General features: G+C 39.2%; 1 protein-coding gene across 11 annotated transcripts in view; it reads right to left on the reverse strand.

Annotated features, from left to right (window-relative positions):
* Positions 1-16,319, reverse strand: part of LOC135224515 (E3 ubiquitin-protein ligase MYCBP2-like) — a 1,655,355-nt gene that overhangs the window by 102,621 nt on the left and 1,536,415 nt on the right. For all 11 annotated transcript variants that reach the window (XM_064263565.1, XM_064263560.1, XM_064263570.1 and 8 more), the window contains 3 exons: positions 14,690-14,929; positions 12,692-12,853; positions 11,946-12,155 (listed from right to left, as the gene is read on the reverse strand). In XM_064263565.1, coding sequence (XP_064119635.1) covers positions 11,946-12,155; positions 12,692-12,853; positions 14,690-14,929 — 612 coding nt within the window. The remainder of the gene's footprint in view (positions 1-11,945; positions 12,156-12,691; positions 12,854-14,689; positions 14,930-16,319) is intronic.

Here is a 16,319-nt window from a genome sequence, read left to right on the forward strand (position 1 = left end):
TTCCTAAATTAAGCTTTGGAAATTTACAAAGGTTAAGTTTTTCAAAGACCTATCCTAACGTCTTGGAAAGTTATCTTTTGCTAATCAGAAATGTTACTTACTGGATATGACACCTGATTGCAGTGTATATGTACATTACAACTAAAAATAATAAATAAACTTAAGTATCATAAAAAAAGAAAAATATCCATAGCCTGGTCACAAAGATTCACTCCCATATCAGCTTCACTACAGTAGACAAGTCAACGGGCTATAGTAATTAATATGTTGCATACCAATATAGAAGTATTTTTACTATGTTCAAATGCTCTGACTTGAGAACATTACTAACAGACAAAAATAACATTTCAAAGTACTGTATTGTGCAATTTTCCAAGAATACAAACCTATGCTTTCATAGATTGAGAGCACTCAAAGCAAAGCACGCTGCAGTCATGGGGTAGCTAGCCTATTTTGTGAATCAGCCCCTTTGCAGTACTGCTCAAGTCCATGACTTGGGAGAGATCAGCACACGAAGGGTGGTAGAGGAGGTAAACATTACCCTATAAAAGCACAGGTTCATAACCTAGGAAAAATACAAATTTTTTTTTATTTTGGTATTCGTTCCAAGAGGAATACAAACCCACACTTTCATATAGAGAGCCTTACCAATAGGTGGGAGAACCAATCTATCCGGTGTCAGATGGATGTGCCCTGGATTGCCAGTGCCATTCCACAAATACTTCCAAAGTTACCTTTAGCACTCTGGTTACCACTGAAGAAAAAACTGAGATTAACCCCACCTGTACTCAACACACTTTCTCGAGGGTTTGATGATGGCCGATCCTGTTGGCGGAACCTACCCTCAGGGGTTTGCTGCTTTTATACCATCTACGATCTGCTATATCTGAGGCCAGGGTAATGGCTGCTATCTCCCGGTTGCCAGGGTAAAGTGTCCAGGGGCTTGTAAGCCAAGTCCTGTAGATAGAAAGCTGTGAATGTTGACTGTCTCTTCCACATTCCCCGCCTTCAGAACCTGCTAGATGGCATGGCTCTTCTTGTATGGCACTGCGGAACCTAATCCCGTATGTCACTGGCTTTAATTACTGATGGGGGAAACATATCATCTTGTACTATGGCATATAATCTGATAATGATTTGCTTCAGCCAGAAGGAGATGGTGTTCTTGGTAACCTCCCTTTTCTCTCGCCAGGTTCTTATGAAGAGCCTCCTGCAAGATGGTCTGTGAGAAGCTTTGCTTCAGGTATTGTCTCAAGAGCTCTGACTGATTACGGAACCATCTTGTCCTTCATTTCCCCCAACAAAATCCTTTAAGGAGGGAATGAAGAAACGTTCAAATTTTAGGTCCGGAACTGTAGGGTTCTGGGTCTTGGTCACAAAATCTGAGACATATTCCAGTGAGATGGAGGACCACCCCACCCAGTGCAAGATGTTGTATGACAGGACGTGAAGTTCCCTCACCCCTTTGGCTGATGCCCGGATGAAGAGGAAGATGGTCTTCACTATCAAATCTCTCTATATAATGCCTTCTTCAGAGGTTCAGAAGGAAAGGACCTTCGTTACATCAAACTCAGGAAACCTTAACTCTCTTGGGAGTATCTCTTCGCGTAGTGCTTGATGACAGTGGACAATTTCCAGGCATTCAAGAAGACATGGAGCTCCGTAGCATTTCACTGCTGTGAAGGAAAGGTTCCTCTCTTCCCACAGATTCACCAGAAGTCCAATATCTTCCTCACAGTGGTCTTAAGTGGACTGTAGTCCCTCTCATGGCACCAATTGCAGATGACTGTCCATTTTTCCTGGTATGATGAGAGCCACAGCCATAGCCGACCATTCTGAAACGCCTCTTTCACAAGAGGCTTTTCACACGAGTTGTTGGATAATCTCTCACCATGAAACTGGAAGGAGCCCAATGCTTGGTGGCACCTGCCGGTGGGCTCTTGAACCAGAGGGTAAGGAACTTCAGGGATTTGCCTTAGACATCTACTAGGAGGTGAAGGAGGTTTGCATACCACTTCGCATGCAGCCACAGGGGTGCCACTAATGCTATCCTGAGTCCCTGGCAGACAAAGAACCCATTGATGACCTTCCTCAACTAACTGAATGGAGCATACATACGTGTCCATATTGTCTCATAGGTGTTGGAAGGTGTCCTGTAGCCTTGCCCTCTGAATGGGGACTGGGGAGCAGTATGGGGGAGCTTGGCATTCCCATCTGTGGCTTGTTTGTTTGCTTGTTTGTTTGTATGGTGTTTTTACGTTGCATGGAACCAGCGGTTATTCAGCAACGGGCCTATCTTTGGTGAAAAGGTTGATTGTTGGTCCCTGCCACAATTCCAACAGGGCACCAACCACCCTTTGGGAAAGGGACCACTCAGTGCCCACTACATGATCCAAACTGTTCAGTTGGTCAGCAATGATGTTCTTATTTCCTGGGATGTATCCGATGGTTAGGTCTAGGCTTTGGGACTCGGACCATTCATGAATCTCCACTGCTAGGTTGTCCAACTTCTGGGAAATGGTACTATCTTGCAGTGCTGTTGCTCATAGTGGCTGCCAACTTACCCACTAGTTACTCCTGTAAGTATTGGATTGCCAGCCAGACTGCTTGCATCTCCAACTCTCCAACAAGTTGATACTATGCTCCTCCCTTTCCATGGGTCCCCACATCCCTTAAACACTCTCCATTCAGGCATGTTCCCTGCATACTTCAGACTGCATCTCAGAATACCAACATCTGAAGTGCAGTTGGCTGAGTGGTACTCCCTGCAGGTGGTTCATGGGATCTCTCCACCACTGCAAGTCCTCTCTGACTCTGGCTGCCATCTCAACAGCTGTGACAGTGATTCCTGTGTCTTCCTCCAGGTTGTTTCCAACTGCCACTGGAGGGATCTGATGTCGTCTCTACGACTGGAGACCAATTTTTTGCCATAGTTTTGCTGTTTGCTGGGTCAAGAGCAGGAATGGCTCTGATACCCTCATCAGGTTGGTAACCCTCACATTTGATGGAAAGCCCACCCCATTGTGGTGTCAATCTTCATCCCCCGGTACTTAATGATCTGTTTTGGGGGAAGGTCTGACTTGGTTAAATTTACTACCACGGCCAGGTCCTTGCAAAAAGTCAGGAACCAGTCCCTGTGGAGCTTTACTTGAATGACCAAGGATATTAGGTATTTTCACAACTTTATCCCCTATACCAAGACTAGCTAGAACATTTTGGTGAAGACTTGCGGCACTGTTGCCAGCCTGAAAAATAAGGGGCCATGAACAGGTGACCACCCCCTGGAAGATGAACCACAGGAACTTCCTGGATATCTTGTGGATGGGGATGTGTGTGTAGGCATCCTGCAGATCTATGGATACCATTTAATCCTTGCCCCTGATGGAGGCCAGGATTGACTGGGGTAGCTCCTTAGGCAGTTGTCTGGGAGGGTACACTGAGATCTCTGACTGTCTTTGTCGATGCTCTGCCTCGAAACATGAGGATTGGGGAGGCTAGAAGCAGAATGGGATAAAGGCCTGTCCCAAGATGCACTGTAGTCATGGTCAGAACTGCTCCCAGAGTTGGGTGTGAGCCATCCGTTAGCTGGGGCATTCGCATTGCCAAAACGCAGTCTGACAGACACTGACTATTCCTCCACTCCATGAGAAAAGGGAGGGGAGTGGCTCCAACTCCTCTTGGTGCTTGAATGCTAATCAGAGATTTGCAACAAGGCCTCATGGATATGCTGAGGCATTTTTCATCAGGTGGCCTCTTCTTCTCCAGAGAAGAGGCCACCTGATGAAAAATGGCTAAGCATATCAGGGTGGGGTGCCTCCACCCTCTGAGTCGCAGTGCTGTTCCTATCTCAAATCCTATAACATTGGGGATTGCAATGTGACTCCTTGATGTTACATCAGGGAATAGCATGGACCCTGGCAACTCATTTCATATCTGGAATCTCCTAACTCAGCCTCTAGGTCATTAAATGTACCTTCCTCTCACACACCCTAAGTCAGAGAGAGAAACTTCTTGTCACCCAGTTGTAGAGTGAGGAGATGCCTGAACTTGCCATGTTTGGCACAATGTTTTTTCGACTGGTTATGTAGCTGTAGGAAGAAACATGAGGAAGGGGGAGAACAACACTTAAGGTTCCCATTTATTCCAGGTGGGTCCATTATGTGGAATTACAAGTGATTAGACCTTGCACAACTAAACAGACGACTAGCATTAGTCAACCCAAGGAAGACAGCATGGCTGCTAACAAATGAATAACTGTTGCTCCTTTCTTGACTAAGACTACGAGCAACTTCCGTAAACATAACCCTCAACGATTACCGGGGAAGCCGGAATCCAAACCCGCCTTATGCGGGAAGGGAATGTATAGACGAATGGATGAAAACTCCGAGAGTTGAAAGAAACAGAACGCACCCAATCCATGGAAACCGAGACTGAATACGCAGAGCAACCATCAACTCAGGAGAAGGTCGGCTGAGAAGCGACACCCACCAAGCTAAGGACCTGGAAGACCTTCTGTACCCCCCCTCCGCTGATTCGGATCGGTCATCAGCGACAACCTGAGGGAGAGGGGCACCCAACTACTGGGAGCCCCTCGTGCGTGGGAGGGAAGTAGGCCTGATGGGGTGACGATCATATGACCCAGCGTATACCTGCAGATATTAGACTACGAGGAAAACGCAGGGACAGCCTATGAAGGCTAACCAACATAACATCCAACATAAAAATACATAAATTAAAACCAATGGCTTAAAGCTAAAAGAAAATCATGCTTTAACACGGGGGCGGATATATATGACTAGTTAAAACTCGTAAAATATTAAACCGCTATGAAGGCCACCCGATGCCGGTGGTCGCACCAAGGAAACCCATAACTAGCCTGCTGTCATAACGAAATGAAATGGAAGGCAGACGAAAAATAAAATCAACGAAAATAACTTAATGAAATATACCAAACCAGGAATAAAATATAACGGTGGGTAAACGACAAAGCAAGTAAAAAAGTCACGTGCTCGAATAAAGGCCTCCGTGCAAAACCATGAAAATAATGAAAATATAAGTAATAAAAAACAGGATTGATTTAAAACTGCCACCCAAGATATAAATAAAATATGTACTGAAATACCACACGGTAAAGCAGGATGGATGCCCACGCAAAACCGATATAATACATACAAGGGAACGCCGTAAGGGCGACTCGCTGCCGCTACGGTCAAGTGATGCCTAACAAAATCCTAAATAAAGGCAAAACGAAAGGCAAACTCACTCCCTAAATATTGTCAAAAACGGAACAAGTACTTAACTTGGGTGAAGAGGCACACTAACGATCCATAAAGAGATAAAACACAAAAAAATGATTAAAGAGCAGACAGCTCAAAACAAACATGCCAACGCAAGGTGGCTATCAAAAAGTATGACGTCACAGACGCCTTCAACGGGGTAGCAGGCTATGACCTATGGGTCAGCTCCCCGTATTTAGGGGAGTTTGATGAGGAAAAGGCTAATTGGAGGGGTTGCTGTGGTAGTGTTTAACACTCGCCCCAGGTTTATACCGACACCTTTTTTTATAGGTGAGCGAGTCAGAGAGTTCTGACATGTCCAATTTAGCAGTTCTCTGGTATTATAGCAATATTTTACTAGAAATCACGCTAAATGGACTTATTTCACTGGGCGACACGGCTTCCTTGCCCAGAAATAGATTTTTCCTACGTCAAAATCCCTTATCTGTCTAAAAAATTTCCTGTTGAATTTCCTCTTAAGGTGTATCATTAACTTCCAGAAGCATGATACCTCTTACATAAGGGTATTTATGCATGTAAGTAAAAAACTTAGCCAATTTCCTCAAGGGCATCCCATTAACAAGTGGGTTCCATATCCCTTACACAAAGGTATTCACACCTGTTAAAAAAACTGTTCTTTATGTGATGGTGTCTACATAAAAGCATTTATTATGTTAAGGAAAATTCTAGTAGAATTTTATTAAAGACTGCTCATTAAGTGATGGGGTCTATATAAAATTATTTATACACATCAAGGAAAATTCTAGTCAAATTTCCTTGGGAGATGCTGATTAATTGATGGGTCTTGATACTTAAGAACTCTGACAAGAAAAAGACAAAATGTTAAACAAAATAAAAAGGGAAAAGGGATACTCATGGTTCTGCCTCTAAATGCAGTTCCTCAGGTCCCAGGATCTCTTCTCCAGGAGAGGAGGGGAGCTCATACTCCTGATGCCTGATTCTGCTCTAATGTATGCTTCCTCCTTAGCAATTGGTTTTACTTCGTAGTATATCCCCCCTTCTGTTCTCTCCTTCTGGAGGGAGGGATCCCGTTAATGGTTGTTATCTGCTGCAGAGCAGCAACCCACCAAAGGAGAGAAAGTGGAAGCTCTCTCTGCCCCCCCTTCCCTGACTGCCAGTTGTCAAAGAGCCCTCTCTCTCTCTCTCTCTCTCTCTCTCTCTCTCTCTCTCTCTCTCTCTCTCTCTCTCTCTCTCTCTCTGAGACTTGACTGTGGTGTGGAGGGGGAAAGGATCGGCACAGGATCTCAACCACTTCACAGACCTACACTGCCCTCCTCTCCCCCCTCATCCAAGTCAGGGGAAAGTGGAGGAGGGATCAAAAGGGTGTAGCTTCCCTTCATCATAGTACCCTCTCCGGCTTCTGTCACAGGTGGAAAACATGAGAACATTCATATTCTTTCATCCTTAGAAAAGTATTTTGAACACTTAACATGTGATCAGAGAACACAACTACAGAGTCTGTTACTCAAATATGAAAGTAAATGTTCAGACATTCCTTGAACAACACAGAACCTTCTCAACAAGTACCTGAAAGGAGGAGAGAGGTACCAACGCACAAAAGTAGTGGAGGGAGGCAAGACCTGAAAACCCCTAAGACCTTAGACCTCGCCAAGAAAAGAGCTGAAATAAATTTAATCATTACTGCAAAGCAGCTTAAGGAAGAAAATCCTGATCTCTTTTGTAAGCCCTCAGTTTGTATCATAAAGTATTATTTTAACAAGCATTTAAAATTTTTCTTACTTGAAAGGACCAAAAAATGGAAGGGTCATGTAAGGATTTTCATCCAAATTTGGCCAGCGCCTTTAGGGCAAATGATGTGTCTAGTAATCATAGGTGACAAAAGAATAAACTCAGTAATGGATTTATGTTGAAAAAATAACTATGATTTTTTAAAATACTAAGTATATATTACAATTTACAGTTAACTTACTCCAAAATAAAAAGGTATCTATGTACAGTAGTACCTCGAGATACGAAATTAATCCGTTCCGAGGCGCCTTTCGTATCATGGGTTTTTCGTATCTTGGACCACATTTTACATGTAAAATGGCTAATCCGTTCCAAGCCCTCCAAAAACACCCCAGTAAATTTCATAATAAAGCTAAATTGACCTATAAACAATGAAATACTACAACAATTTGGACCATTCAGTACCTAAATTAAGAATAAAAATGCAAAACCTGTAAATAAAGTGTATATTAGTGTACAGGCGGCCCGCTGTTAACGGCGCAATCACTCAACGGCGAATCGGTTTTACGGCGGTCGTCAAAAATATTCATTAAAAAAATAAGCCATTTTAAAGGTATCTTTACGGCACAAATTTCAGTTAACAGCGCCGCTAGCGCCGTTGTCTAACGAGTTCATACATATGTAGAAATGCCGTTCAGACCATAAAGGTTATGCAAATTATATTAACAAATTTTATGGAGAGTTATTACGTAGGTATTAGGGTAAAATATATGCCTCTGACGCTGTTCTATGCCGAAAATATCAAGTTACATAAGTGCAAATTTAGCTATGGATGTGTCGATTCATAAATGTTCATGCTTTTGTTTAAAATGTGTATGAAAATGTATTACATGAAAGGCATTTTTATTTCTGTACAGAAATATGATACAAAGGCAGATTTTGAAACTGCCCTTCCATTATCAAATACGATGTTTTTTCATGTTCTTTCTTGTAAGCCGCCGTCTGCTGCTCTTCCGAAAATATCGATTTAAAAAAAGTGCAAATTAGCGACCGATGTGTCGATTTTATAAATGTTTATGCTTTTATGTTTAAAATGTGTATGAAAATGTATTACGAATAGGGTATTTTTATTTCTGTGCAGAAATATAATAAAAAGGCAGCTTTTGAAACTCCCCTTCAAGTTATTGACTACGATGTTTTTTTCAAGTTCGTTCTTGTACGCCGCCGTCTGCCGCTCTTCCGAAAATATAGAGTTAAAAAAAGTGCAAATTTAGCGATCGATGTGTCGATTTTTCAAATGTTTATGCTTTTATGTTTAAAATGTGCATGAAAATATATTACGTAAAGAAATAAGATACAAATTAAGGCAGCCTTTGTAACTACGCTCCACGTTGTCAGGGGATGGTTTTTCATGTTCATTCTTGTCCGCCAGTTCCGAAAAGTGCATTGTGTTATTTTATTAATTATGCATCTTTTCCATAAATCCTTTAAAAAGTTATACATTATTTCACTGTATCCAAAAATATTGTATGTATTCTCATATTATTGTATTTTAAAATACTACGGCAAACTTAAGCCCGTATTCCGCTGAGCGGCCAATGTTGTGGTTTGAAATCAGCTGATGAATACGAGTTTGTTTCACCATAACGCAATTCTGAGCGAATGCTCTTGCTTCTAGTTAGCATAAACGAATATCTATATACTTGACTTATCTGAGACAAAGTTATTTTTCCTTATACAGCGTGTTTTTAGGTGGAAATATTTATTGAATATGTCTCGTTGTGAATGTGAACTACTATTTTTTTCGTTAACAGATTACGTTGGCGGCATGTTTTATTTGGCGTAACAAAAAATTACGTGGATTGCGTTCGCAATAATCCTTTATATCATCGTAATACGAACTTTACGTTATTTATCTTATATCGGCGTGAAACCAACAGTAAAATGTGTTCTTTCAAGCACAGTAGTTTTGATTAAAATGATTTTATCCAAATTTTATCTACAGTTGTGCGTGATGGCAGACGTTTACTGCAGTTTTATCCTTGTTGCCGATGTACGATAATAGTCATTAGCAGCTTGAACAGTTTTCTCAGCTTCAGTTATAACTAGGTTTAAATTTAACGGTATATTTCCCGATTGATCTTTAATCTATATTGATCTCTGATCTTTAGCGAATAAAGTTATTACATTAAGATATCTCAGTTCTATTCTATACATAACGCCATTTATAACAAATACGGTAATGGTGAACTGTAGTACGATGATCGAAATACAAGCCAAACAGATGTTATCCAGTTCGGTTGTACTTAGAAAACAAAAAAAAAGTCGTTTCTCGTTCGGTTGTTCATAGCTGTACACGTTCACACAACGAGTATAACGTTAAAACCATACTTTCATCATTCTCTTTTGCTGTTATTGAACTTATGTAACTAGAAGATGGATAAAGTTAGGCCATTGTAATTTGATCTCTCATAAAATCGAACTATCGTAAGACTAATGATCGTAACCTGAACACTACAGCTACCTGTACACTGTATAATCTTTATTATATCTTTACATACTCTAGACACCCACATGTACTGTACAGTAAATTCTATAGTACAATATAATTTTACTTATTGCGCCGTTGTGGGATTACGGCGCCTTTGACTGGTATAGAGTTTCGAAAGAAGGTGTGCGGCGGCCGTAGGCTTTAAAATCGCTCAGCGTCGAAAATCGCTTGGCGTCGGTGGCCAAGAACGGAACCCCTGCCGCTAACCGAGGGCCGCCTGTACAAGAAATATTATTACTGTAACGTAAAATGTGGAAGCTTACCTTTTGAGTGAGGCTATCTCCGAAAGTGGCGGCAGAGGAGAAGGACAAACGGCAGATACGTACACTTAACTGTACGAAACACATAAAAAAATATCAGAAAAACAAACTAAACTTTACAAAACACATTAACAAAACTGTAACACTCAACTTTACAAAAAACTTATAATAAAATTTATTTTGTCTTTTTTTGATTTTTACATTTCTTTTTACTTTTTTATACTTTACGAAATTTCAATTTCTTTACCACCGAATGGATGCCAGTCTGTTTACGGAATTTTTCAAACCACCCATGAGAAGCCTTGAACTCTGGGGTTGCCGTTGATGTCCCCTCTCCGCTGTCGTCTTCAGCTTGGGCAATCAAATCGCCAAAAATGGCACTGGCCTTCTGGCAGATTGCCATCTCGGTTATCGTATCGCCATCGACTTCTTTGTCCTCGATCCATACAAGAAGCAGCCTTTCCATTTCATTATGCAAATGGCTCCTCTTGTTGGACAAAATAGTCACTCCCTTGGAAGGTGTAGCAGCTTTGATGGCTTCCTTCTGCTCAAGGATGGTGCCTATCGTCGACGGATTTCGGCTGTATTCCTTAGCGATTACACTCAACCACAAGCCAGCTTCATACTTTTTTATTATCTCCATCTTTGTCTCCATAGAAAGCATTCTCTTCTTTCTGTGAACTTCAGCAACTTTCTTGGGACCCATGACTCTAGTATGTACTGTACGTAATTAAGTTACGTATATACAGTGGTCCCCCGTATTCGCGGGGGATGCGTACCAGACCCACCCCGTGAATAGTTAGAATCCGCGAATGTTTGGAACCCCTATGAAAATGCTAAAAACAGCCTATTTTGTTAGTTAAAACTCAAGAAAAACCCACTAAAAATTTTCATACTTGGTTTTTTATTAGTTTTATCACAAAAAGTGCATTTTATGATGAAATTCATCAAAAAAACCAGGAATTTGTGGATATTTATCATAGAAAAATACCGCGAATGCGCGAATTTTCCGCGAATAATGCAGGGAAACGTTCCCCAGAGAAATCCGCGAATGTGTGAGTCCGCGAATCTGGAGAACGCGAATACGGGGAGTCCACTGTAGTACGTATACTAATTAGGTTCTCACAACACGATAAAGTAGCACAACGAAATCACTAACGAATTTACGTTACTAAACGAAATCATTGGACCGAACGAATGCCGCATGCGTACGATAAAGATTCTGGTACAAGGTGGCCAGAGTAGGGACGCCACCACGTACGTACGTATAAGATGCATGATGGGAGGGATGCTGTCCAATAGGAGAGAAGGATCTCATGGCTTGGCTAGCATCAGGAACCAATGGGAGAGCAGGAGGATGGTGGCGAGTCTACTAGAACTAAGATGGCGGCACGCGGCGCAAGTTTCAAAATTGTTATCGGGCGAATCTCGGACTTTCAGAAACCTTTCGTATCTTGAAAACTTTTTGTATGTAGAGCAGTAAAATTTTTCGTGTCAGCTTTCGTATCTCGAGTTTTTCGTAAGTTGAGCCTTTCGTATCTCGTGGTACCACTGTATATATACAAACAAAATTAAAACTACTTTCACTAATAATAAGTGGGCCTATGCAAGGCCTCGTGACTGTAATTAGAGAGACTTGACTGAAGTTTAACATAATGGACTGAAGTGAACTCCATGATGAATTTATTCACAACCTGTGTAAATGTCAAAATAACTGTCAAGATGATTAGGTTACTTTTAAGCTACTAAACTTCCTGGATTTTAAAAAGGAATTCTACAAAAAGCTTAATACCCGAGGTAAAAGCAGAGTACAACCATGAGAAGGCTGAAGCTATACAAGAAACAGGATGCAACCATGACTTTAAAAAAAAAGACAAAGTTCATACTGGTCTTTGAGAGGACGTTTCTATTACCTATGCTTAAGCAATTGCTTTCACTTTTTAAATACATACATTAACTGCATGCTTCAAAATAGACATAAACATAGGGCAAAAGCTAGTTCATTTAAACAAACGTGCAGCTAGGGACTGAAGGAATTTCATTATAATAGCCCTTCTGCTTTACTTTCAGCATGTGTAGCATAATGTTGCATAACAAGCATCAACTACCAATAGGTCAATGAGTTTGGACATGTGCAGCAAAACTTACTTGGCAATCAGGATCTTGGCATACAGGTGCAGGTGAAAGCAGAGATGGCTGGGCAGGGGAACCGCAAAATCGACAAGCTGAAGTTGCCAACAACCCTCTAGAGCGTTGATTTTCACCACGCAGTTCTAGCATGGCTTTCAATGTTGTGGAATCAGCTAAAGCAAGCAACCAGAATAATTTTGTTCTCCCACATCCTTCGTGAAGATCCACCTGCAGATGAATATATTCTTAAAAGTTTATCAATACATGAAAGGGACTTGAATATAAAAGTAAATTTGTTTAGGCATTATGTATAATTCTATAAAGATTGTTAACTGCTTATCTTTCCTTGAGTTCAAACATTATCATTGAAAATTTAATAAATATAGGAATATGAGTTTGTTTCATAAATATTACCCATAATATAAAAGGACATGCTGGAAAGGTGAAAGGAAAATTCAAAGACACCAAGCTTTCACCTGTTTCAAGACATGATGACAGTAACTGTGATCATGACTTGAAAAATATGAGAAAAACAGACAAAAGCTCAGTGTCTTTGAATTTTCCTTTCATCTTTCCTGTATGCACATCTACATGCTTATATGCCACAGGACTATTATGGTAATGGATGCGTAATTTTTAAACATTACATTTCTGAAATAGGTTGCATATTCTAATACTTTAACACAGTCCTGATCAAAATTTAGTATGGCAGTGAAAACCACAAGCAATAACAAAGTACTTAGTCAGACATTACAGAATCCTACCTTTATGGCTTCTTGCTCCTGCCGGAACACAGTACGATGATGGTGTCTAGTACGTCTATGAAGATGAAGGATACGGTCACATTCCCCACACAAATTGCTACTACATTCCTCACACAAGATCATGGCGAGTGTCTCTCCATCATCATGATTTTCACAAGTTGGCTGCAAAAAAGGCAAGTAAGATGACGTGTTTTAAAGATTCAAACATGATCTTATTGTCAAGAAAAATTATAAAACTATCTGCAGTACAGTAGTACTCTCTTTCAGTACTGAATTAGTTCTAAATAGTAATAAAAAAATATAAAATATAAAGTTACATACTCAGTAGGATGTCTGATCCATTGGCACCACATACTGAGTGCCAATTCACTGCCAAAACCAATTAATGGTGAGATTCAATCAACAGTTTAATCAATACAAAAATCTTGAATGTCATATCTAATGAAATATTATACGTATAATATTGAACTCTTGTAAAATGAAATAACTCTTAGGATATTCAGGCACTTCTAAAACTACTGTACTGTAGTACTCATTTTCTGTGCTGAGTAAGTTTCCAATTTATAGAAAGAAACTACTGTTTTTAAACAGGTAAATGGTTACTTTTTCTTTTTCTGACCATGAAAAAAATTATCTCAATTGAAAAATAAACAAGAGATTTAACATTTGGTTGTTTATCTCAACATCCATTATTTCCTCTGGAGTACAACAGTATGCATTAGTAATGGGCTAATTAATATCTCAAGTACAAGCACCAAAACTTCATAGATGGAGGGTGAATCTTGCTCTCCTGATAAGAAATAAAGTGTTATGTAATGAAGAATGGTGTATAGCCTACACATACAGTAATTCTGTATAAAGCCATAATAGCCTATCTTAACTGATACTATTTGTATTCTTCATTCAATTTACAATAATATTAATTTGCTTCTCATTCAATTGCTGAAAAACATATTCATACAAAATCAATTTCTTCTAAAAATACAAACAAAACATTACTGAACAGTTTAGCTTAACAAAAATTTAGTCAATTGCTGTATGCTTACAAGATTTGTAAAATACAAAAATCATAAAAAACATATGCATCTTTGACTCTGTATAACTTGAGTTAAAAAGTCTCTCTCTCTCTCTCTCTCTCTCTCTCTCTCTCTCTCTCTCTCTCTCTCTGGTGTGTGTGTGTGTGTGTGTGTGTGTGTGTGTTGTTATCAACATTCATTTACTGCAGTACAATATTGTAATTAATAGCACCGTAATGTAGTGTTACATTTAATTTTTTGGGCATACTACTAGATTTGGATAAATTCCTTGAATAGATCTGGAAAGACTGACACCTGGAAATATACTCTAAGCACTTCTGTTCAATGAATTAAGTCCCACATACAGATCAGTCCTGATATTGCCCTCCCCAAAAACAAAGGAATATTCCAGGCAATGCCCATATGCATATAAACACATACCCCTTGCCTCATAGAGGAAACTTGTATCTAGTAAAATATGGCAGTTAATGACAACTTTACATTGTACAAAGAAAATCATACAAATATAAAAGGAAAAAATCTGCATTATTTATGAGCTCTAAGATAATTAAATTCTCACCATCAAAAGATAAAATTATAAACGTTCTCACAATTAGCAGAACACAATTTAAGATATGCTATTTTTTAATCAAATAAAAGTATCTTAAATACTAGTGCCTTATATAAGGCTTACCAGTTTATCTACTGTATAATCTATATGAAGTGGTATGTATTACAGAAAACATTTTACCCTAAGTAAAAGAAAGGGTAAATTATTCATTCCCCTTAAAAAATTTTCCTTCATTCAACTACTCACAACATTCATAATCAGCAGCCGAACATTAAAAAGATTAAATTATGACAGGTAAAACAAACTAAGTTCTGTTTAAAGTGTCCACTGACTAAAGCATGTTTTGAACATATATCAAAGCGTACTTCTGACCGTATGTAAGGTTACAACTTTTGAAACCACATCACTTACTCTTGGTTCAGGATTTTGATTATCCCCAGATGAAGTTGTTGCTTGCCAGTGCTGAGAAGACAAAGCATCTACATGATCAGGATGCAATACACATAATGAAGCCAATGCTAACCAAAGAGTTGGGGTTGCCAAACATGTTGCAGCACAGGAACGTTCACTTTCACTAAGTCGAGTCAAATTCACAATGTTCTCTGCAATTGCTCCTTTACTTACTTTTGCCCAAGCGTCAGACAACTTTCCCTATAAATAAAGATATATTACATTGGTATTACATTAGCTGAAATTCTATATGTATACTATTTTGCTACTAAATAGCAAAATAGTTTCAACAGACACTAATCTCCCCGTATGCATATGTAGGTTGACCATCACACTCAACAGTTAAATAACTCATCCTACCTTTAAAATACCCTGTAAATCAGTTCAAGTTGGTTAAGAAGAGAAAAAAAATATTAAACAAAAATCAAGTGAAATTTTCGTGGTGTGATGCACATGATTTTCTTATTTTTGTGACAATGGGCTTGTATTTTACTTTTATTAACACAGTCATAAATAAAAAAACAATAATTACATTTAACAAATAAATATTGTATCAATTTGCTTTTTCACAAATCATGGCCTCAGTAACACTTTCACCCACTAATTTTCATTTATCTAGATTGTTTGTTTGTTTGTTTGTATGGTGTTTTTACGTTGCATGGAACCAGTGGTTATTCAGCAATGGCTTTACGTGACTTCCGAACCATGTCGAGAGTGAACTTCTATCACCAGAAATACACATCTCTTACTCCTCAATGGAATGACCGAGAATCGAACCCACGACCACCAAGGTGGGAAGCAAACACCATATCAACCACGCCACTGAGGCACCTATTTATCCAACACATTACCTACTTCCTCAAGTGTTTTAACACTTACTGGACAGACATGATCATATGAGGAACTATAACAGGCTTTGAGTAAACGCTTGGCTAACTCATATGAGGATCAATATGACACACCATATGGTTTGGATGAATTTAATAAGAAAGATGTTCATGTTGCTTCAATGGGTCATAAATAACTTATAAGAACTCTAGTAGTGCAGAAAAGGACAGAGGGAATCTGTGTGCCTTGAGACTTGATGGTGGAATGTACTGCCCACCTCTCTCCAGGACGTCTTTTTATTTATTTGCTCATAAATATATCCAGAGATTGCTGTTTGTTTTAGTTCTTATCTTTTATGATAATAGTTTAGCTATATCATTGTACTTTTGCAAATTAAAGTGCAAAGAAATATTAGAAATGACATGTATACCTCACAAAAAGTTACTCCATCTCCCCCATCCCAGTAAATCTTATAAATATTTTACAAAAGGTATACTCAGAATTTGTTAATAATTTTAGTTTTTATCTGTTATGTTATGTGAGCTGTAATTATAATTCTACAAAATAAAATAAATGATTAGAAAAAGCATGTATAACTTTGTAAAATGAGCATATGTATTGGTATGAGTGTCTTAAAAAAAAGTCCCACACAGGGTTGCAAATATTCACTTTCAATTTCCTGTGGAAGGTACAATAAATTTTCTAGGATTTTATTCTTAGGCTACACCCTGTGCATTTGCCTATTTTGCTCTTACCATTTATT

This window comes from Macrobrachium nipponense, chromosome 12, assembly GCF_015104395.2.
Source record: "Macrobrachium nipponense isolate FS-2020 chromosome 12, ASM1510439v2, whole genome shotgun sequence".
NCBI classification, from domain to species: Eukaryota; Metazoa; Arthropoda; class Malacostraca; order Decapoda; family Palaemonidae; genus Macrobrachium; species Macrobrachium nipponense.